Source organism: Sminthopsis crassicaudata, chromosome X (genome assembly GCF_048593235.1).
Source record: "Sminthopsis crassicaudata isolate SCR6 chromosome X, ASM4859323v1, whole genome shotgun sequence".
In the NCBI taxonomy this organism is placed as follows: Eukaryota; Metazoa; Chordata; class Mammalia; order Dasyuromorphia; family Dasyuridae; genus Sminthopsis; species Sminthopsis crassicaudata.
In genome coordinates this window covers 79,694,593-79,719,238 of record NC_133623.1, presented here as the reverse complement: position 1 = coordinate 79,719,238, position 24,646 = coordinate 79,694,593, and the positions used below count along the sequence as shown (strand labels likewise).

Here is a 24,646-nt window from a genome sequence, read left to right as displayed (position 1 = left end):
TTCTCTCCTTCTGTATTCTGAACTCTAGTTTGTACTGTTAGCTGTCTGCTGCACATCTCTTCATGGATGTCCTCTACTTTTCTTGTCCAAATTAGAACTCATCATTTTAACCTTAAATGTCCTCCTCTAACTATCCTTAATTTTGCTGAAAGTATAACTGTTCCCTTATTACTTAGTATCATAACCCTGGATTATGGTCTTCCATTACTCTCTTCTATTCTTGAACCTTTTATAACTGTTAAGTAGCTCTCTTCTCTATGCTTCCTTGAAATTTTTGTTTACATCAATCAATAAGTATTTATTAAATCCCCCATGAGCGAATCACTAGATGTAGTAATGGGGATATAAAGACAAACATGTGACAGTCTTTGCCCTCAAGAAATTCTATATTCTGTAAGGATAAACTTACACAAATAAATTTCCATAGCTTTTCTTATGCAGTCAGAAATGCTAGGTTTAGTTCTGTTTATTTATACTGTTGTGACCTTGAATATTCAGTTGACAAGAAAAAAAAAGAAATTCTCTGTCTACTAGGTATTTTTTTCATGTAGTGGATAGAATAATTTATTTGGCGTCAAAACTCTTGTTTCTAACATTTATTATGGGAACATAGGCAATAACATAACTTCTCATAAAATATATATGGTTTTCCCATTTTTATAATGGGTTTTATAATATTAATAGTGCCTATGTTACTAGGTGGTGAGGCTCAAATGAGATAATACAAAGCATTATACATACTATAAAGTGCTATAAATATCTATGGTGTTATTACTAACTTTAATAATAATAATCCAATTAGGGCATGTCATAGTCTTTTAATGCTCTAAACAATTAAGATTATAAAGGCAAAGTAGTAGCATGTATAGATATAGAGTTCTCTGTATTAGTGAAATCTCAGGGCCAATTCCTAATTGTGAAACCGAATATTCTTGAGCTCTTCTAAGCATTGAATATTATAGCATTTGGAAGCTAAACACTACAAAATTAAACACACAGTTTTGCTTGAACATTTTAATGATAATGTTCAGTTAAAATGAAAAGCCTAATCATTCATTCCTACCTGTCAGATAAGCTATTTCACAAGCTTAAATAATTACCTGAAGCCAGTGTGTCTGTCATTTACAGAATGTGCATATTATATAACTAGAGAATGATTTCTTTTTAGAAAAATTATTTTTTTCTGAATTAAGAAGGCTGTGAAAGAAATATGTTTTTATTGAAGCAGATAATGATTGTTAGATTTTAAGCATCACAAGAAAAGGAACATATCAATTTTTCTGCTTTATTTGCGACTCCTCTTCCCTGAAAACTTTTACCAGTTTTCTTTTTTTAAACTAATTTCTCATTTTATATTATGCATCTTTATGCTCTTTTATTTCATTTCTCTTTCCCTTAATTCTTCCTTATTCTCTTCCCTTTCCTTTTACCAAAATTTCCCAAGATCCAAGTGATAGATTCAACTTTGGGAAAGACCATTATTGTCTTGGCATGGCAACGTAGAAAGAAAATCAGAGGACCAGGGTTCAAAGCCTATCTTAGATATAAACTACTTTGTGACATAAAGCAAGTAATTTAACTTCCTAGATCTTGGTTACTTTAGTTGGAAAGTGATACTGTTAAATTATATGACTTTGTAGATCCTTTTCAACTCTTAAGTCTATGAATCTTGGTCTATGAATTCACCTTGGCTCCTCCCTAAAGTTATCACACTCTGTAGTATACAGTCATCAAATGCTTTTCACCTTGTAGAGTCATTTCAGTTCTGCATTTAAATAATTTGTTGGATACGATCCAATTTTATAACATCTCTTTGATTCAGATTTCTTGTGTATAAAAAGTTTGATCCTAATATTCTTTGAATAAAAATTTTAGCACTTTAAGCTGGGGTGTTTGGAGAAGAATCATTTTTAAATTTCATATCTACTTGCAAAATACTTTGCAATAGAAGTTTATGGTGACATATACAATATTTTTTATATTTTTTTAAATTGGAAAGGACCTTAGAGATGACCTAATCCTGATTCATAATTTTACAGTTTTAAAAAATGAGATTATTTTTAAAAATTAATCTGTTTTCAAACACTATATGTTGGTTCAGAGAAAATAATTTTGATGATAGCTTTTTATTTTCAAAATATATGCATAGATAATTTTCAACATCCCCCTTTGTAAAACCTTGTGTTCCAATTTTTTTCTGCTACTGTTTCCCCATCCCTCTTCTATTCAATATAGGTTAAACATGTGCAATTCTTTTAAACATATTTCCACATTTATCATGCTGCACAAGAAAAATTAAATTTCAAAAAGGAAAAAAAAGTGAGGAAAAAAACCAAGCAAACAACAACAACAAAAGGTGACAATACTATGTTGTGACTCACATTCAGTCCTCATAGTCCTCTTTCTCGATGTATATAGCTCTCTCCATCTCAAATCTATTAGAATTAGCCTGAATTATCTCATTGTTAAAAAAGAGCTATGTCCATCACAGTTGATCATCACATAACCTTGTTGTTGCTCTGTACAAAGTTCTCTTGCTTCTATTCACTTCTCTTAGCATTAGTTCATATAAGTTTCTCCAGGTCTTTCCAAAATCATCCTGCTTATTGTTTCTCATAGAACAATAATATTATATTATATTAATATACCATAACTTAACCATTCAGGGAAAATATTTTAAAAGAATTGTTTATATCTTAAAGTCTGAGTCAGGTACTTCTCTGAACATAAAAAAAGTCAATTGATCAATCAATAAGTATCATGTGCCTTCTATATTCAAATATAAAGTTCTGTTGAATACTTAAATCTCTTAATAATCTTATTCCTTCAAACCTTTCTAGGATCCTTATATACTATTCCTATTCACACACTATAAGATCCAGTTCCATCTGGCATATGTGCTATTCCTCCATCACAGCTCTCTGTCTCTAGTCTCCATGCTTCCAATAAGTCAGTGTCACTTGGGAAGAGCTTGGAATTCTCTGACCCTTTGCTTCTACCTCTAACTTTCTTCACTTTAAGATTCAACTTAAACCCCACATTCTTAAGAGGACTTTCTTGGCTTCCCTACCTTCAAAGGCTTTCTCCTATCATATTACTTTGCTTGTATTCTATAGATATATTTTTATCTATCTAGTCATTTGGATATCTCTCTCCAATTAGAATGTAAATTCTTCAAAGGGAGGATTGTCTTAACCTTTTTTATTTGTTTTATAGTGCTTAGTTCATTTCTTGTTACAAAGTGAGGGCTTAAGATATGATGTTTCACTGTATATGGAGTAATATAAACAATTCAATGGAAGGGAAGTGTTATGGGCCAGAACTTGAAACAAGGTGCTAATTCTTATGTACTTAGTTCACACCTTTAAAGGAGTTCACACATTATACTTCACATCTTTAGAGAGCATATATAAGGAGGAGTTCACAAGCCCACTAAAGGACAAGCCTACTCTTGGACTTCCGGGAGATTCACAAGTCAGAAGCCCACAATCCCACTTTTGGAGGCGGAGAAGATTCATTCTATTTTCCACTTTTGTGCTGGAGACATTTAGAGAGAGCCTTCAGAACCAAAGAGAGAAATAGGCCTCTATTAAAGCTAATCAGGTCCCAGGAAAAGATTCAAGACTTTGAAGGAAAAAATAAAGGATCTGGACTTTAACTCCTGGATGCATTTGAGGTGATTATTACTTTGAACTGAAACGAAGTCTGCCTCCAGAAGCTCCCCAAGAAACCTGCTCCCAGAGAACATTATATTTAGAGAAGAGAATATTGCAGGGAAGTAATGTACAATAGAAGTAGGCATTGATTTTTTGATATTGCCCTCATTGGCATTAAGGTCAGATTCTGAATTGCTTTAAAAACCAAAACAAAGAGTTTATTATATTCTAGAGATAATACAGAACCATTAGAGCTTATTTAGTAAAGAAATGACATTGTAAATTCTTAGTTTAAGGAAAATCACATTAGTAAACTAATTTGGAGAAGATATTTTGGAGTAGAGAGAGACTGGAGGCAGGGAGAACAATTAGGAAGATATTGCAGTAGTCGAGGTGAGAAGTAATGAGAAAGCCTGAAGTCAAGTGGTAATTGTATAAAGAGAAAGGGTAACTTTAAAAAATATTTATTTAATTAACTTTTACAAAAAATGTATGCATAGGTAATTTTTCAACATTGACAATTGCAAAACCTTTTGTTCCAACTTTTCCCTTCCTTCCCCCCACCCCTTCCCCCAGATGGCAGGTAGTCTAATACATGTTAAAAATGTTAAAGTATAAGTTAAATACAATATATGTATACATGTCCAAACAGTTATTTTGCTGTACAAAAAGAATTGGACTTTGAAATAGTGTACAATTATTAGCCTGTGAAGGAAATAAAAAATGTAGGGGGACAAAAATAGAAAGATAGGGAATTCTATGTAGTGGTTCATAGTTAATTCCCAGAGTTCTTTCGCTGGGTGTAGCTGGTTCAGTTCATGACTGCTCTATTGGAACTGATTTGGTTCATCTCATTGTGGAAGAGGGCCACGTCCATCAGAATTGATCATCATATAGTATTGTTATTGAAGTATATAATGATCTCCTGGTCCTGCTCATTTCATTCAGCATCAGTTCATGTAAGTCTCTCCAGGCCTCTCTGAAATCATCCTGCTGCTCATTTCCTAAAGAACAATAATATTCCATAACATTCATATACCATAATTTATTCAGCCATTCTCCAATTGATGGACATTCACTCAGTTTCCAGTTTCTGGACACTACAAATAGGGCTGCCACAAACATTCTTGCACATACAGGTCCCTTTCCTTCCTTTAAGATCTCTTTGGGATATAAGCCAAGTAGTAGCACTGCTGGGTCAAAGGGTATGCACATTTTGATAACTCTTTGAGCATAGTTCCAAATTGCTCTCCAGAATGGCTGGATATATTCACAGTTCCACCAACAATGTATCAGTGTCCCAATTTTCCCACATCCCTTCCAACATTGCGCATTATCTTTCCCTGTCATTCTAGCCAATCTGACAGGTGTGTAGTGGTATCTCAGAGTTGTCTTAATTTGCATTTCTCTGATTAATAATGACTTGGAGCATAGAAAGGGTGTTTTTTAAAAGTTAGGTACAAATATAAAGAGTTTGCAACTAATCAGGTATGATTGATTGAATGATTGAATGAATGAATGATTACACATTTACTTATCACTTACCATGAACTAAAACTCTGTAATAAATACTGAGTATACAAATATAAAAATTAAGTTAGCTTGTTGGAAATAATAAGAATAGGAGGTAATGATAATACCAAAGTTATGAATCTGAGAAACTGGAAGAGTATAAATGCTCTCAACAAAAAGAATAAGGAAATTAACAATTTTTGTTAGATATGTTGAGTTTGAACATCTAGTTTGAAATGTTTAATAGGCAGTTAATAAGAGGAGACTAAAATTTAATAAAAGGACTGATGGTGGATTATGGATCTATTAGTCATCTGAATAACTGACAATTCATGGATGTTGATGAAGGGTAGAGAGAGAAGGGAAGAAGGTTCTAGGAAGAAAAAAAACCTTTGGTGTATACCCAGTGTGAGACATGATATGGACAGTAAACCAGATAAGGCAAAAAGGTGTCAAGAAGATATTTTTATTCATTCATTCATTCATTTATGAAGTATTTATTATGTACCAGCTTACCATGCTAATGCTGGAGGATCCAAAGAAAGACAAAATAGTCACAGTTCTCAATGATCTCACAATCTTGATGGGGTAGACAACAAACAAACAACTATGTACAAGCAAGATATATTCAAGAAAAATTGGAAATAGAGAAAGAAGACACTAACATGATGAGAGATCTGACACAGCTTCATGAAGAAAATGTGGTTTTAGATGAAACTTGAAAAAGAAAGTCAGCAAAACCAAAAGAAGAGGAAGGAGATAACATGGTGAAAATACATGGAATCTGGAGATGGGGTTTCATTTTCAAGGAACAAGAACAGTAAGAGAAATGAAAAATTGAGGCAGGAGAAAATATCTAAGATGAATGATCAAAATTATTGACTGCAACAGTGAGGTAAAGAAGGATGATTGGCAAAAGAGCACTATATTTGCAAATTAGAGATCACTTGTAACCTTGGAGACAATTAAATTATGAGGTCAGAAGCCATATTGCAAAATGTTGAGGAATAAATGAGAGGCATGGAAATAGAAGCAAGATAGATGTCTATTTTGACTGATAAAGAGAAGTAATATATAGAAGGATAGCTTAAGAGGACATTCTTTTTTTGGAATATAAAAATGACTTGGACATGTTTTAAGACAGTAAAGAAGGAATGGTGTATTATAATATTTTTAAAATTCTTAATTCTTAAAAAAATTATGCTTTGGGAGTTGTATAATTCTTCACTCTTACTTGCCATCTTGTAAATAGTAACATTTTTAAAACAAGTATTCTATAGACATCTTTATATAAATTGATATTCCAAAAATATTAACTGTAGAAGAAGCTTGATGACTTTTATAGAATCTTTATGTAATTTTTGATAAATAGTAACAAAAAGTGCAAATAGTTTGGTAAACCTTTAGTTAATATAGAATTGTATATGTTACTTAGTATGTCATTTACCCTTCTGCTTTCAATGATACATTATACAATTATATTATACAATTACATATTTATTAGGGCTTTTAAATCTTTTTAACATTTTAAATTTTATTTTAAACATTTAAAAACATTTTAAATCTTGTGATCACCAAAAAAATTACCAATGTTCTTAGAGTCTGACAGTATACTTTTTAAATCAACAGAAATAAAACCTAATATAACAACCTTCCAATTTCTTCTAGCAACTGCTTTTAATATTGCTTCTTCATGTAAAATGTTTTTTATCATTCATTAATTCTTGTAAGTCAGTAGCAAAGTAAACAGTTCATACAAGTGAAATAATGCTATTCCTCCAGAACAGCTTTCTCCATTTACAAATATGCATATACTTGTATACTTTCTTCTCATCTTGATTCTGAGAGGAAACTTGTTCTTATTAATGCCCTGTATTTTGCCTCTAAAATAGGCACTGGAAAAGATTTAGGATAAATATAGCACACTCCTAATTATTCCTATGAATGGATAGGATGTAACTGTACAAATTTCTGAAAGAAGTGATAAACACTTTAGAGTGTATTGTATTATTATTGGTAGTGGGTCAGTGAAACAGAAAGCATTTATCATGACATTTTGTTTTATTGTAAGGAATTTTTCAGAAAGTATACCTTATCTACATGCTTGTTTTATTGTACATTTTGTGATAAATTTTTTTGTGAACTTTTTTTTGAATTTTGTGAAAAAAAAATTAAAAATAAAGATCGGTTTTTTAATTTAAAGGATAGCTAAAAAAGTTAAATGTGATTTAAATTCAATATATTTGAGTTGGGATATATTTATTGCTCTGTATTACTGTGATGACAAGAATTGGCTGTAATGAATTAATTGATCTATTGTTCTAAGTTTTAATTTGTATACAAATTCAGTGAAACAAAAAGGATGAAGAAAAACGAGAAGGCCTTGATTGGAGTGTGATTGATGGTGGCAGTTGTAACATGAGTTCTTTATTTTCAGCAGTCATCTAGTAAAGAATGGAGGTACAATATGTAATATTAATTTTGGTAAATAGCATGATAATTTCAGTTGGCTAGACATAGAGTAAGTAAAGATGAATAATAGAGAGTAAGGTAGAAACATTTGATTGGAACCAGATTGTCAAGGGCTTTAAATATGAACACTGAAGATTTTTGAGCCTAGAACAGGACATAGTGAGTCATATTTAAGAGTGAAAGAACTGAAAATAAAGAGACTGGTTAAAACCTGTCAAAATAATCCATCTAAGTTATTACTATTAAAACTATAATATCAGTTATTTGAAAAAAGAGAAGACAGATGCCAGAAATTTTGAGCATATAGAATTGCAGAATATGACACCTGATTTAGATATAGGTGATGAAAGAAAGAGCAGAGTCAAATATGACTCTTGAGATTGTAATCTGAAATGATAAAGACATTTTTAGTACTCTCAAAAAAAAAACCTGGGAATTTTGAGGAAATTAATTTAATTGGGAAGCTTTAGATATTATGGATTCTATACATATTCATGAGAAAATACTTTTTTGTCTTCTTTGACTTAAACTGAATAAGCTATTTTTAAAAGGATATTTGTTAAATTATTTTAACCTATATCTAATTATAGCCACAGTAATTATCCAAATATAATGAACATAGACTTTTAAAATTGGGAAACTGCAATATTATTCTTTAAAGACTACTCAGTAGGAGGCAATTGTCTATTCTACCATTTTCCTTTTCACTAACACTCTTATCTGGGTCACTTTGAGAAAACATAAATCTAGCATACCATGTTTTTTCTAACATCCTTCATGCTATATCACCCTTCAAACAACTTATAAACCAGTGGTTCTCAAAGTATGGTCCAGGGACCAATAAGTAGTCCCTTCGTAGGGATATGTGAGATCAAAGTATTTTCATAATTATACAAAAGTGTTTAATTTTCAGTGCAATAAATGTTAATTAATATAACCTATATACAAAAGCTACTTTTTAATTTTTAAGAGTATAAGAGATCCTGAGACCATTGAGAACTATTGCAATAAACCAACCATTCTTCATCTCTTTTATAGACATTCCTCAAGGACAATCCTGAATGTAAAGCTGTTCACATAATTTTAAAAGTCAAATTTATTTCTTCATGGAGAGCCCATTAAGGTTTTAAATTTATATTTAATTTATTATAGCTAAGTACTATTTTTAATTTTGTAGGGCTATTTCTTAGTAAGCAGTATTTACTTATTTTTCTTGCTCATTCCTGCATGTATGTTATTTAGGCAGTAAGTGATGCACTAAATTTGGGTAATCAGCAGGATGAATAAAAATCAACAGGATGAATACAGAAAGGCTTGGAAAAACTTACATGAACTGATGCTGAGTGAAATGAGCAGAACCAGGAGATCACTATACACTTCAACAACGATACTGTATGAGGATATATTCTGATAGAAGTGGATATCTTTGACAGAAAATTGATCAGCTACACCCAGAGAAGGAACACTGGGAAATGAATGTGAACTACTTGCATTTTTGTTTTTCTTCCCAGGTTATTTTTACCTTCTGAATCCAACTCTTCTTGGGCAACAAGAGAACTGTATGGTTCTGCACACATATATTGCATCTAGAATATACTATAACAAATTTAACATGTATAAGACTGTCTGCCATCTAGGGAATGGGGTGGAAGGAGGGAAGGGAAAAGTCAGAACAGAAGTGAGTGCAAGGAATAATGCTGTAAAAAATTACCCATGCACATGTTCTTTCAATAAAAAGTTATATTAAAAAAAACTAAATTTGGGTAATATCATTGCTTGTCTAGAATTTCATTTTTAAAGAATATGGATGCTTTTTCTTTCTACTTAAAAGGGGAATGAGAACCATAATAGAAGCTACTAATACCAAATACAATGGAATCCCGTTATAGTATGACTGCCAGTTCTGAAATTAGAAAGACTCATCTTCCTGAGTTCAAATCTAAACTGAGATACTTACTAGCTCTATGACTGTGAACAAATAACTTAACCCAGATTCCTTATCAATAAAAGTCAGCTGGAGCAGGAAATAGCAAACCACTCCAGTATCTTTGCCAAGAAAACTCCAAAGATGTCACAAAGAATTGGAAATGACTTAAAAGAAACAACAAAATTTTGCACACATTTATTTATAGCCCTTAATCAAATTATATCCCTGTAACATAGCAACATGTAGTAAAAGCCAGATATGATTGATACAAATTATAATGGAGGAATTAGACTTGGGACTATTTATTATATTCCTGTTATGAAATTATTTCAGTATAATAATTAAGAATGGGACAAGGAGGATTATTAATCTCATAAACATGAATGTAATTTTTTTTGTTGCATGCCTTTTATATTATCAAGCTTTGTTGTTAGCAAATTCATAGCAAAAAACCACCTGATCATACTTAAATAAATCATTAAATTTGTACATAAAATAAATCATATTATATTCATTCAATTTATCTTTACTTTGCATATATTTAACTAAAATATTCATAGAGAAATTATTTTTGCAATTAATGTTTATCAAAAGACAGTATTTTTAGCATTTTAAAAAAATAAAAAATTAAAATTTTAGTATTTTTTTAAAATTGGGAATTATATGTGTGAGGTCAGAAGGAATTGATTTTAAGTTCTTTTTCATTCCTTACTAAATATATGATGATATTTGAAGTATATTATTTTTAGCTTGGTTAATTAGATTATAGAATACTATTAGAAATCTTCCTTAGCACAAGAGGTAATTTAAAAAATAACTATAAGAAGAAATTAGAAGGCAAAGCATATTTAAAATTCTGGATTTATGGGAAAAAAGATTCAGGTTCAGAATGTAACAAGGAGCTAGTTGATAGGTTTTTAAATATTAGAAATATAAAATACTAATAGGTAAGAAAATCACAAGTGGGTAAAAATATGGAAAGAGTTTTTTTAAAGGGTAAATTAAGGAGAAACTAAATTTAGGGGGGAAAATGATGTGTTAATTTCAGAAATAAAAGAAATATAGGATTAAAGTAGGTCCAAAATTGAAAAAAGGAAAATTTGTATTTGATTCTATGATTTTTTTCCCAAAAAATGAGGTTTCACTTGAAGAGTATAGTTTCCATAAAAGTAAATACAGAGAAGAATAAGCAGAGATTAAAATGGAATTTCAAAGAATAGTTCAGGTGAATTAATGGTCTAATTTAATAGATTAATTGAATTGGAAGAGAATGACTTTCAGACCATAGGCAATTCATTATCATAGTTTGCAAATATCCACAGGTGCATGTAGTGAGATAGTTGCTTTGATGAAGGTGAATAATTTTATCTTTTAAAACCTTGTAATCATCTAGAGGCAATCAAATCAGACATTTTTGCTTCAATACTTAAAGAACTTATTGTTCCATTATTGTGGTTATTTACTACTGTAATGTTCCCTTTAAAATATAATGTTCTCTGTTGAGGTTTTCCTGGGGTCTCTGGAGCAGCCTTTGTTTCAGTTCAGTAATCACCACAAGTACAGCCAGATGTTAAAGTCCAAATCCTTTATTCTCTCCTTCAAAGTCTTATCTCCTTTCCTGGGGCCTGGTTAGCTTTCTTAGAGGACTACCTCTCTCCTTGGTTCTAAGAACTTGAGCTCCTGCCTCCTTCTCTGCCCTCTGAATCTCTCTGAATCCAAAGGTTTGTACTTCAGCCTCCAGCCACCACAAAGGTGGATGATGGAATGAATCTGTCTCAATCTCCCAGAGCTTCTTGTGAGCTTGTCCTTTTTTTTGGCCCTGAGAGCTTCTTGCTTATATGCTCCACACTGAGTATACACCAATCATTATATTATAGGAAACAATTATTTGTTGTAGGATTAAATCAATGCTAAACTAGATTTAACCATTGTCTCCTCAATTCCACTTAGTACCTTGTTTCAAGTTCTGGCCCATCACATCTCCTTGTAGGATTAAATCAATCATACTGAACCATGCTAAATTAGATAACTATTGTCTCTATCCATTCCACTGACTTAGTATCTTGTAAGAATCCTTTTTTTCAAGTTCAGAGTTCTGGACCATAACATACTACAATAATGTAGATTGTAACTCATACACACAATTTTTGATCTTTATGAGTTGCTAAAATGAGTTAATAAAGTCATCTGTCTGGTGATAGATTTCTCCACATTTTTATTGCAACTCAGGTAACAGACACAGTTTTATCAGTGGACTATCATTTGAATTCTTTCCAGATAAATAGGACCTGCTAAAACTTAGGATCTTCTGCTGTGTCCTTTGAGAAAGCAGAGTTATCTCTTTTCTAGTGAACTGATAGTCATGAGTCTTTTTTGAATAGCATACATACATATATAGATATAGATATAGTATATATATAGGAATCATGCACATCTTGGGTTATGAAATAGAGAGGAAAAGTAAGGATAAGCAGGGTAGGAGTTAGCAGTAGGAGGTGAAATTAAGATAGAGAAGAATTTAACTGTTTCCAGTTAAATGAGGTAAAGGATGATTAATTTTTTTTTGTTTGGTCATTGAAGGAAGAAGAAGGGTCACAGGATGGCAATTATAAGGAAGCCAAATCCACCTTGATATATATGGGGAAAATACCACTTTCAAACAGTTACTATTGTCTCCAAATGCAATAGGTTACTTCAGTTTTTTGTTATGGGAATTCTTCAGTTATGGGTAGGAGAACTTTTAGGTTGGACCAGATGATCTCTGAACTACTTTTCATCTCTAATATCTAGTTTATTCCAGTTTACTCAGCTCCCTGACATCTTCAAATATAATGTATTCATTTAAGGAATTAATAAAAAATTTCAAATATGACAGAACTGAGGACAGTCTTTTGATATACTGCTATAAAATGTCCTACAGGTTTATATCATCCCATCGATTTATACTTTTTGAATACTTCAATGCATCTATCTATCTACCTATTTATATTCCTTTCAGTTATTCAGACAGCACAGGATGTCCTTTCATCCCATGTAACTTCTTGTCCTTTCATACATTCTCCACAGAAGGTTCATTGAACTCTCTGTGACCTATTAGGTTTCTTGAAACTGAATGTATAGTAGTAGACTTTGTGGACTTTGGACTGTTTTACTTATCACTTGCTTTACCCTTTAACCACTTTTCTAGTTATACATCTTTATTGCTTCTCTTGTGCAATTATTGACAACCTACTTGCTTGTCTTTGCTGCCTTTGCACTGATGTCAATTTTAACTTTTTGGTGTTTTCTGTTATTTGCACTTATATAGCACTACTATATAACTATTAATAAAATATGAGCCTTTGTTTTAGGAAGAAATTGGGTACTATCAATAAACTCTTCTTCTCACTTATATAGGTACTATTTCTTCTTTCACCCTGTTTTGCATGGAGTTGCACTCCTCTTTGCCAAGATAAGTCCTCCAACATAAATCCTTCATTTGAACCCATCCTCTTTCCTTCAGCAGACTCCTACTACCACAATCTCCACTCATTAATTTTCAATCTATCATGATCTAAAGACTTTCCCCCTGAAGCCTACAAACATACCCATGTCTCACCCATCCTCAAAACAATTACCTTTATTTGATAGTACCATCTTCTATATCTATTACATTATATCTACAATTTTTAGTTAAATTCCTTGAAAAAGCTCTATTGGATGTCTTTATGTCCTTTTCTCCGATCCCATTTGGACACTTTGAAACATGACTTCTGTGTTACTGTTCTTTCTAAAGTCACCAATGATCTCAGAGCCCACCAGTGATCACCAGTACAATTAATATCACATGCCAAATCTATGAGTATTTTTCTCATATTTCACCCTTTTGACGTGTCTACAGTCTTTGATATTGTCTCTTGAATATCCTATACTTCCTAGGTTTTTATGAAACTTTTCTCTTTATTCTCCTACCTATCTGACTGCTCTTTCTTAGCCTGGATTTTTCTTCAGGTCACATGCACTTACTCTAAGACTCTAAGATCCTGAGCCTTTTTTCCCTCTCCAAATTATTCCTGTTTGGTGATCTCATAAGTTCTCTTCAGTTCAAATATCATCTCTTGTAGATGAGTCTCAGGTCTATAACTCTTTCTTGAGTTATAGTCCCACATAATCTTCTTGGATATCTTGAATTGCTGTTGCTTAGGAATCTCAAACTCTGGTCAAAATAGATCTCATCATCTTTTCCCTTTAAACAGTCCTGTCTTTGAAATTTCCTTATTACTGTCCAAAGACATCACAATATTTTCAATCATCCTAGCTTACAATAAAAGTGTAAGCTTGACTCTTCACTTTCAGCCCTTATAACCACTCTGTTGTCAATCACATCATATAGAAAAAATTGTCTTTGTTTGGACCCTGTATTAGGTATTCTTCTTCATAGAAGTAAATATCTGGTGAACTTATTTCTCCCTTTTAAGCCTCTTTTAAAATTAACAATCACAGGGACTTTGAAGAAAGTTAGATGTTGTATTTTTTTTAAGGAATATTGCATGATTTTGACATATACATATTCAGATACCTTTTTAAAGGAAAATTGCTAAAATAGCATTTTGTTCTACTAAATTAAATAATTTTTTGATAGTAAAGAAAACAAACTTAGTGAAATATTCCTCGCTCAATTATATAACTGTAATTTTGTGACCTTATGGAGAATATAATTTGTGAATCACTTGCCTGGTGCTTTCACATTTTTCATCAAGGAGGTCTCGATTTGTGTATAGATTATACTTATCATAATTTTACTAATGTAGCAAAATAGTCATATGAGTCAATAGTCAGGTATTATCTTTATTATCTTCTTAATGTAATAGTATCTATGATATTCTGCAAGATTTTTTCATCTCCTTTCCTTTAAGATATCTTTAGAATGATACATTAGTACCCTCAAATTTGTATTACTTCTAGATTATTTGTCTTCTGTATTTTTGGTCTAGTTTACTTGCCCTTTTTATCTTTATTCTCTTTTGAGTCGTTTCTGCTGCCTTAGCTAGCACACCAAGAACTATGGCATTAGGATAAAGACAATAGTTTGTTAGTGAAATATTTACCTCTTTTTTCCTTCCAATTTATTCCATCTGGTCCTGGGGATTTTTTCTTAGGTAGTTGATTAATAGCTTGTTCTATTTCTTTTTCTGAAATGGGACTATTTAAGCAATTTACTTCTTCCTCTGTTAATCTATATTGTTGGAGGTAGTCATCCATTTCACTTAGGTTATCAAATTTATTGGCATAAAGTTGGGCAAAGTAACTCTTTATTATTGCTCTAATTTCCTCTTCACTGGTGGAAAGTTCCCCCTTTTCATTTTTAAGACTATTTTTGATTTTCCTCTTTCCTTTTTCTGATCAGATTTACCAAAGTTTTATCTATTTTATTGGTTTTTTCATAAAACCAACTCTTAGTTTTATTTATTAACTCAATAGTTTTTTTTTTTACTTTCAATATTATTAATTTCTCCTTTTAAGTTTAGAATTTCAAGTTTAATTTTTGGTTGGGGGTTTTTAATTTGGTCTTTTTCTAGCGTTTTAAGTTGCAAGCCCAATTCATTGATCTTCTCTTTCTCTATTTTATTCAAGTAAGCCTCTAAAGATATAAAATTTCCCCTTATTACTGCTTTGGCTGCATTCCACAAATTTTGGTATGATGTCTCATCATTGTCATTATCTTGAGTGAAATTATTAATTGTGTCTATAATTTGCTGTTTCACCCAGTCATTCTTTAAGATGAGATCATTTAGTTTCCAATTACTTTTTGGTCTATTTACCCCTAACTTTTTGTTGAATATAGTTTTTAGTGCATCGTGATTTGAAAAGAAAGCATTCACTATTTCTGCCTCCTGCATTTAATTTTGAGGTTTTTATGTCCTAATATATGATCATTTTTTGTATAGATTCCATGAACTGCTGAGAAGAAAGTATACTCCTTTTATCACCATTCAGTTTTCTCTAAAGATCTATCTTACCTAATTTTTCGAATATTCTATTTACTTCTTCAATTTCTTATTTGTTTTGTGGTTTGATTTGTCTAATTCTGAGAGGGCAAGGTTGAGATCTGCCACGATTATAGTTTTGCTGTCTATTTCTTCTTGCAACTCTCTTAACTTCTCCTTTAGGAAGTTAGATGCTACACCACTTGGTGCATATATGTTTAGTATTGATATTACTTCATTGTCTATGCTACCCTTTAGCAAGATATGGTTTCCTTCCTTACCTCTTTTAAATAGACCAATTTTTGCTTTTGCTTGATCTGAGATAAGGATGTTTTTTTTAATTTCACCTGAAGCATAATAGATTCTGCTCCAGCCTTTTACCTGTACTCTGTATGTATCACCCGGCTTTAAATGTGTTTCTTGTAAACAACATATTGTAGGGTTCTGGCTTTTGATCCAGTCTGCTATCTTTATAGGAGAGTTCATCCCATTCACGGTTTTTGTTAAAAATTACTAATTCTGTATTTCCTGCCATCTTATTATCCCCAGATTATGCTTTTCTTTTTCGTACTCTCCCTTCCCCCTTCCCCAGTATTAAGCTTATGGGCACCCCTTGTCTCATGGAGCTCTCCCTCCTTAGAATCCACCACTCCCTTGAATCTCTTCCCATTTCTTGTACCTTGTACCTTTCCCTTATTACTCTCTTCCTTTTCCCTTTTCCTCTCCCACTTTTTACTGAGGTGAGAGAAGTTTCTCTGAAAACCAAATATGTCAATTAATTTCTCTTTGAGCCAAAATTGATGAGAGTAAGATTCTCACAATGTTTCTCCCCTTCTCTAAATTCCCTCACATATGATAGGTTTCCTTTGCCTCTTTGTGGGATGTAGTTTCCCTCTTTTTATCTCCCTTTTTCCCTTATTCTGACACTATCCCCTTTCTATTTCTACCTCCCTTTTTATGTTATATCAGTAAAATCAAATTATACATGTGGTCTTTATGTATATCCACAACAGAAATACAGTTCTCAAGAGTTCCTTTTACCTTTTTCTGCTTCTCTTGAGTCCTATGGTTGGAGATCAAATTTTTTGTTTAGATCTGGTTTTTTCCTCAGAAACAATTGGAATCCATCTGTTTCATTAAATGCCATCTTCTTCCATGGAAAAAAATTGCTCAGCTTAGCTGGGTTGTTTATTCTTGACTGCATTCCAAGTTCTTTTGTCTTTCAGAATATCAGATTCCAGACCCTTCGATCCTTTAATGTGGAGGCAGCCAGATCTTGAGTGATCCTTATTGTGGCACCTCGGTGTTTGGATTTTTTTTTCTGGCTGCTTGTAATATTTTTCCTTAGTCTGATAGTTCTGAAGTTTGGCCACAATATTCCTTGGAGTTTTTATTTTAGGGTCTTTTTCAGAAGGTGTTTGATGAATTCTTTCAAAACCTATTTTACCTTCTGATTCTATTCTATTCTGGACAGTTTTCTTTGATGATTTCCTGTAATATGTTTGTATAGATTCCGTGAACTGCTGAGATAATTTTCAGGAAGTCCACTTATCCTCAGATTATCTCTCCTAGATCTATTTTCCAGGTCTGTTGATTTTTCAATAGATATTTAATGTTTCTTTCTATTTTTTCATTCTTTTGGTTTTGCTTGACTGATTCTTGGTATCTCAATGAATCATTCATTTGTATTTGTTCACTTCTGATTTTTAATGAGCTGTTTTCTTCATTAGCTTTTCTTTACTTCTTTTTGTCAATGTCCAATTGAATTTTTAAATGAGTTGTTTTGCTCTATAGAATTTTTTTTCAATTTCACTAAATTTGTTTTTAGTGAGTTATTTTCTTTTTCCAATTCACAAATCCTACATTCCTGAGAGTTCTTTACCTTTTTTAATTCACAAATTCTGTTTCCCTGCACTTCCTGGGAGTTTTTTACCTTTTTCAATTCACATTTCAGGAAGTTGTTACTCTCTTGCATAGCTTCTCTTTCCTTTCCCCATTTTTCTTCTAGCTCTCTTTTAAGATTTTTAATAGTCTCTTCTAGGAGAGCCTTTTGTGTTGGGGACCAACAAATGTTTGGAGACTGTATGCTATTAGTCTCCTCAGGGTTGAAAACCTGCTCTCTTTCTGTATAGAAGCTATCGATTGTCCTTTTGACTTTTTAAATCATTTTTTAAAGCTTGTAGGGTCTGCCTTCGTGGCCAGGAAGTTACCAGCTTCCTCTGCAGACAAGGATAGGTGTATGGACCTCCTGCCAACTGGCTACAAAGAGTGGCCAGGTGTGTGAGTGCTCTGGGAAATAGTTCCCCAATGGAAATGACTCTGACCTGCAAGGCTGAGCTGTGAAGATACCCTGCAAAGAACCCCCCTGTGTGGATTAACAATTGCCCTGAGGCAAGATGCTGAGCAGTGAAAGTGTCACTACCCCAATTCAAAGCCTGCTGTGGGGATGTGGGTATTAGCAGTTGTCCAGAGAATAGTCCTGCAAGGCACCAGAAGTGGCTCCGCCCAAGGAAGAATGTCCTGCGGGGGAAGTTCTATTGCCCTAGGCCGAGCCCCCCACTGTGCAGATTAGAGGCTTCCCTGGGCTGTCCCCTGCTGCCCTGCAGATTTGCAACTGCCCTGGCTGTGCTGCAGAATGCAGCTGCACAGTTGTGCTGGTCTATGCTGAGTCACTTCCAGTTTTTTTGGTGGGGGGTGGGGTATAGCCAGATCCTGTTAGGTTCTGGCGTTTTTAGAGTACTCTGTACCTCTGGCTCTAATCTCTCTGCTGGTCCACTGCTTTGCAATCAAGGCAAAGCAGTCAGCCTATGGCAGAGTCATTTCCACTACTTTTCTAGCCACAGGGGCTACGCCCATCCCTGATCTGCTCAGGATGCCAGTCTTTCCTATCTCCCTGCCTGCTGCTGGTCTGTTCCTGCCCCTCAGGACAAACCTGCTCTGGTGGTCCTCCAGATTACCTTTGGCTGGTAAATCGTTGTACCTTTAATCTTTGTGAATTTTGCCAGTCAAGCACTATTTTTGAAGCTGAATTCAAAGATTGGTAGTGAGGGCATGCAAGGAGCTTAAAGAGTCACATGTGCCTTCTCCACCATCTTGGCTCTACCCCTCTGTTACTCCTTCCAATTTATTATTCAAAGTTCTTAGGATGATTTGGTGTAATTTGAATTCTCACCAAGCTACCTATAAATTCCCCCTCCTCAATTGCATGGTTTTGTGACATTATCTTGTAATTATTCTTCAAGTGATTGATTGAACAAGTTTTCATTCTAAATCTGTGTGGCCTTGGCTGCCATAATTCCATGATTGGGAAGAAAATCTAGTATGTGTTGGCTGATGTAATTTCCAGGCTCTTTTGAGTTTATTATGCTTACTTTTACATTAGTGACATTTTCTTGGTAAATGGTGATAATCTGTGTTATTTATTCCTTTATCCATTTCTCATTGTAAAGTATCAGTAGAAGAAGATTATATAAATGAACAGGTCAAATTGAAGTTGCTTTTTTTGCAGTGTCTCATTCCCACTTGTATTATTCTAATGTGGTATTGATTTAGAAATATTTCATATTATGTCTAGCAATAAAAAGAGAAAGAATGGTTGTGTGTGTTGTGATATGGAGGTAAATTTAAGGATGAGAATGGGAGTGGTCAGTGGAGATGTTATAAAATATCACACACATACACACACACACACACACACACACACACACACACACACACACTGCCATGAGTAATTCCTTTGTAATAACATAATACACGTATAAACATATAAATTTCCCAGGAGCATTCAGCCTTGATTTCACTTTGCCATGAATTTAATCAGCTAATTGGAACTGGCTTCAAAGATGAGAAAATTAATATTTTGGAGTGGTGAGACTGGCCTTGATAGAGAATTTGGGAGATTATCTTAGAGGAAAGATATGGGAAAAATATAAGAAGTATTTAAAAAGGCAACAAAAACAAACTTTATATTTTTTTAGGATCCTGGCATCATCTTATATGATTATTATTATCATATGATGGATTAAAATACAAATACTTATTTTGAAGAATACAAAAAACAGTCTTTCTTAATTCAGCCCACTTTCCCAGTCTAGGTAGATCAATCTGGCTTCAAGTTCATATAATCAGTCTGTCAATGATAAAACATTTAATAAGTACCTATTGTATTTATTACTACTGGACTGTGCTTTCCAATGTCTCCCCATACAAATCCTTCCACTGTGAATTAAAAAGGGCAAAATAAAAGAAGAATAAGTAATAACTAACAAGTAAAATATTGTGCTTTGGAGGTATGCAACGTTTTTCTTAAAATAACATTGTGAGGTGGTTCCTGAAAATATGCCATCTTAGAGATGAGGAATCTGAGATTCAGAGGGATTAAGTGACTTGCTTAAAATTACATAGTATATTGCATGTTTCAGAAGTGGTATTCTAACACACAAGTATTCTAATAAGAGCCTCCCCTCATAAAGATGAACACACATATTTAAATATCCCACACCCCTGTCTTTATTATCCTTATCCTAGCATTCCATATTGATATTTCTACAGATCTTTTTAATGTATCTCCCTAATAGAGGGAAGGCAAAATTAGGGCAAAGACCTAATAGACTAGTCTAATAGACTAAATGGCATGGATTAGTTTTCATTTAGGCAAAGTAAGTTTGGTAAATAACAAGACCAGAATTTAGGAATGTAGGGAATAGTAATAGTAACTATATAGAAAAGCAATATTTTTACTTAAAATGCACATGAAATAATAATGCTTTGGGGAAAATTTTCATGCTTAATTTTAATAAAATAAAGTTATTTTCTTAATAAAACATTTTATTAACTAAATAAAATTCCCCTTCTATCATAAATATTTGTTAGGATTCTTACAAGGTGCTAAGTCACTGGAATGGATATAATTATCTAATTTTGCATGGTACTTAATAGTTCTCTAGTTCAGTAATGTATTTACTAGAATTCCATGAGATTTACACTTTTAAGAGAGCATACTTTTAAGGAGCTCCCACAAGCCCAGGGAGTACCCACAAGCCCACTCTCGGAGGCGGAATGTGATTCCCACACTCTAGGAGATTTAGAGTCAAGAGTCATTCAAGATTCCACTGGGGTGCTAGCTGGAGACATTGGGAAGACAAGAGGCTGGAGACATTGGGACAAGAGCTCTCAGGAACCAAAGAGAGAGGAAGATCTCCGGAAAGCTAGCTGAGCCCCAAGTGAAGGAGACAAAACTTGAAGGAGAAAATAGAGGATCTGGAGATAAGATTTGGAAAGAGACAGTAAAGGATTTTAATGTCTGGCTGCATTTTGGGATTATTGAACTGAACTGAAACTAAGGCTGCCTCAAGAAGCTTCCCAAGAAACCTCCTCCCAGAGAATGATTACAATTTAGAGAAACAGAACATTACAAATATTCTCCTTTCTAATGATCTAATTGAACAATGTAATTATCTTTGTTCAAAATATTTGTGTACCAAATATATACTCAAATAAGCACATTAAAAATATAAACAAAGTGGTGTGATGCAATGGAAAGAGTGCTAGTGGTAGAGTTGCTCAGCTTGAGTTTAAGTTTTAATCCTGAATCCATCTCATTTTGATACTTTGTAATTCGCATTTTTCCATCCTTTCAAAAAATAGCATGAGATGATTTATTAATTGCTTGGCTAAAATGGAGGTAAATCATAGCAGGAACATTTACCTGACCTACCAGTTTAGTAAAACTTTCACAAAGTGACATTAAAGTTAGTTTTGTTAACCTGTTGTTGATGAAGCCATTAGGACTTTTTTGTGATCACTGATTCTGTTTCTAGTTTATCTATCCCTTTAATAATACATTCTAGAATTTAATTAGGGATCAATGTTAAATTTATACTAAAGTTTGCAAACTTCATTCTCTTCTGGTCTTTGAAATGAGAATGTTTGCCCTTTTCTATCCTGTGGTCTTAACATTCCCAGTGTTGCTCAGGAATTATGTCAACTAGGTATTTTTCAATAGCAAAATGTAGTTTAATTGAGCCTACTGATTTGAACTTATTCAGAGAAAGTAGGTGTAAAGGTCTAGAACTGAGCAAATGCACTTGGATAATGGAGCACTGAGACTAATTGCCAATTGAACGGTTCTCTATTAACTTGTGTGAAGGTTGACCCTCCCCAGCTGTTCTGTGCTGACTTGATTGGTAGGACAAAGAGGGGGAAGTGACGTGTGTGGGGAAAGTAGGAGGAGGAAATTGAGGCATTCTCTCTCGTGATGGTTGAGAGAGGATGGTGGTGTGGAGATTACTAGATCTAATCCCCTGACAGTGACCTCAAGAGACCAAGAATAAAGACTTTTGGTGATCCTGACTCTGGCTGATTTCTAGGAAGACAGAATTCCAGCAGTAGGGACTTTTCCTATCTATTTAATTACCTTGTGTTTAACTTCTCTTAGTTCTACCCTTTTCGGGTCAAAAATCATTGATCTTCTCGGAGAAACAATAACAGAATAAGAATTTATCAGCACTGCCTACTTTCTACTGTGAATGATCTTCATTTCATTAAACCTGAAGCCTGTTCTGTTTTTCCTCTTTCCCTTAATACAGAAGATATATATTTTTGCCTTTGGCTATTGTGATAATTTTCCCAGTGTACTTACAGTACACTTTCAAAAATGTATTGGGTGTTTTTTGAATAATATTTTTATCTATACTTATTTCCATCTTCAATCTATGATTTGAACATCTGAGTTGGTGAATTCTCAGTGAATCTATACCAATCACTTCAGACAACTACTCTTGTCCATCTTCATAATTGTTACTTTTTGTATTTTTAGATTTCAATTCCTAATACCTTGCCATTCCTCCTAGACTGATTTCCTTTGTGGAATTTATCCATGGAATCCTGCCTATCTGTCCTCTGAACCCTTGACATTTGTAGTACTAAAATAATATCAGATTCTGATATATAAAATTATAGCAAGCTTTCTTCTTCTGAGTTACAAATTCTCAGGTGTATTTATTTCCCATTAGTTCCTTCCTACTGATGAGAATCAGATCCATTATTCCACCCCCTCAACCATTTGAAAAATAAAATTATCCCTAAACAAGTCTACAAGATATTAATTCTTTTGCTTTAAAGAGATCTAGATTTCAGCAAAGGGGAGAAGGCTTTAGGTTTCAGCTAAGCCCCCTAAGAAACACTCTAGAAAAGCTGAAAAAATGCAAGATAAAGCAAAGATTTGGAAAGAGCAAATATAAATACTGTCAAGTTCTTCTATCTAGTCCATAATTCAGAAGAAGATAACTGAAGGCTTTCTGGAATTCTAGTTGTGAGTCCTTAGGTAAAATCAACATTTATTAGACATTTACTATGTGAAGGGCACTATTTTAAGTAATTGGGATACAAAGAAAGGCCAAAATGTTCCTATCTTCAAGTATCAAGTATTCACACATGGGGGAAAAACTATATACAAAATATAGAAAGAGTAAATTGGAGATAATCTCAGAGGGAAGTATTTCAGATCTAACTGGCTGATGCTACAACAGTAAACAAAGCCATTTGCCAAAATATGACTGCAAGTAGATGGAGAGTCAGTGTAAGCCCTCAAAACTTTCAAGAGACTTCAATGCTATCCCACAAGACCAGTCAGAACTACATTAAGTAATAGAGACAATTCCTAGTACACAAGGAGACAGAGATGGACCAGAGATTACCCCTCCCTCCGCCCCCTGGGGGTAGAATCAGAAGCTAAGGATTGAAATAGAGGGAGAGACTTGGTACAGGCTCAGAGTCCAACTCCTTATCTTAGGTCTGTGTTGAGGAAGAAAAGAGAAAAGGGTAAACAAATCCCAGACACCTCCTCTAGAACTGTGGCACTCCAGCTGTATAATAGGGAAAATAGGATCTGGAACTAAGTATTCTCTCCAAGAGTGCAGAAGACCAAGTATGGCCCTGGCACAAAGGTCTGATTTAAGAATAGAAAAAAGAACTTTAGCAGAAAGCTGGAAAGTTGAAATATGCCATTATCACAGATTTTGACACCATCCCAGGTTAGTAATTTGTTTTCTCAATTTATCTGTGCCCTCTTTTTGTCTAGATCTCCTATATTATAATTCAATAACAAACAAAAAAATCTCATTTCTACTTTCTTTAATCTAAAGGTAGATGGCATAGTAGAGTACTGAATTTGAAGATGTTACTATATTCAAGTCCCACCCTTGACACTAGCTGTGAGATAAAGTCAATTTGATGGTCTCTTAAGTTTTTTTAACCTCTAGATTTTTGAGCCTGTGCCCTGTACCTAAATATTTTCCACACCATTTGTAAAATCTTGTTAGCTTAGATTTCCTTAGATGACTATATTTTCTTAATATGATGCTATTCAGCCACTTTTTACCTTAGCCTATTTTTTGATTACATAGCTATCACCACATTCCATAAATGAATCTCATCTCAGGATGTTACCTGTGAGGTCAGGTTTGTTTTATCATGTAGGGCCTCTGGTTCCTTTTGCTTGCTAGTTGAACTTGGTGCATTTATGCATAAACATTTGAAATCTTGGGTTTTACTACCAATTCCTTTCTTCAATTTTGTTTCCTATGAACTTCTCTGTGAACTACTATTCTATGTTATATCGACTTTTTTTGAATATATATGCATATATATGTAAACAGTTTTCTTTCACCTTCCTCTTTAATCAAAGCTATTTTGATTTGATTTGCAAGTGTCTAGGAAACATAAATTCTTATTTATTATCATTAGGCATAATCCTTAACAAATCAGGAATCTATTATACATACATATATATATAATATAAATTCATATTTCCCACTATCAGACCAATTCCCATTATCCTATGGAACCAGAGGGCTTCAAGGAATGTCTTTTTTAAAAGAATGTTTTTATTATCAAAATTACATGAAAGGTCATATATTACAGGTTCTTAACTTTCAACAGAGGGTCACATAGTGAAGAGGCAGGGAACTCTGCAGGTCTGAGGCATCCGATGCCAAAAATTCAGATCTTTCTATTAAAAAATAAGGCAATTAACAAAGTCACTATTATGTGCAAGCCACTGTTAAATGCTAAGGATACAAAGAAAAACAAAAATGGCAACTGCTCTCAGTATA

At 33.3% G+C, this 24,646-nt stretch overlaps 1 protein-coding gene across 1 annotated transcript in view; it reads right to left on the bottom strand.

Moving 5' to 3' along the window:
- Nucleotides 1–1,114: 1,114 nt before the first annotated feature.
- CHIC1 (cysteine rich hydrophobic domain 1) overlaps nucleotides 1,115–24,646 on the bottom strand; it is a 138,149-nt gene continuing 114,617 nt past the window's right edge. The window contains exon 5 of the mRNA XM_074278343.1: nucleotides 1,115–4,660. Within this exon, the coding sequence (XP_074134444.1) occupies nucleotides 4,607–4,660 (54 nt within the window). The 3' untranslated portion in view covers nucleotides 1,115–4,606. The remainder of the gene's footprint in view (nucleotides 4,661–24,646) is intronic.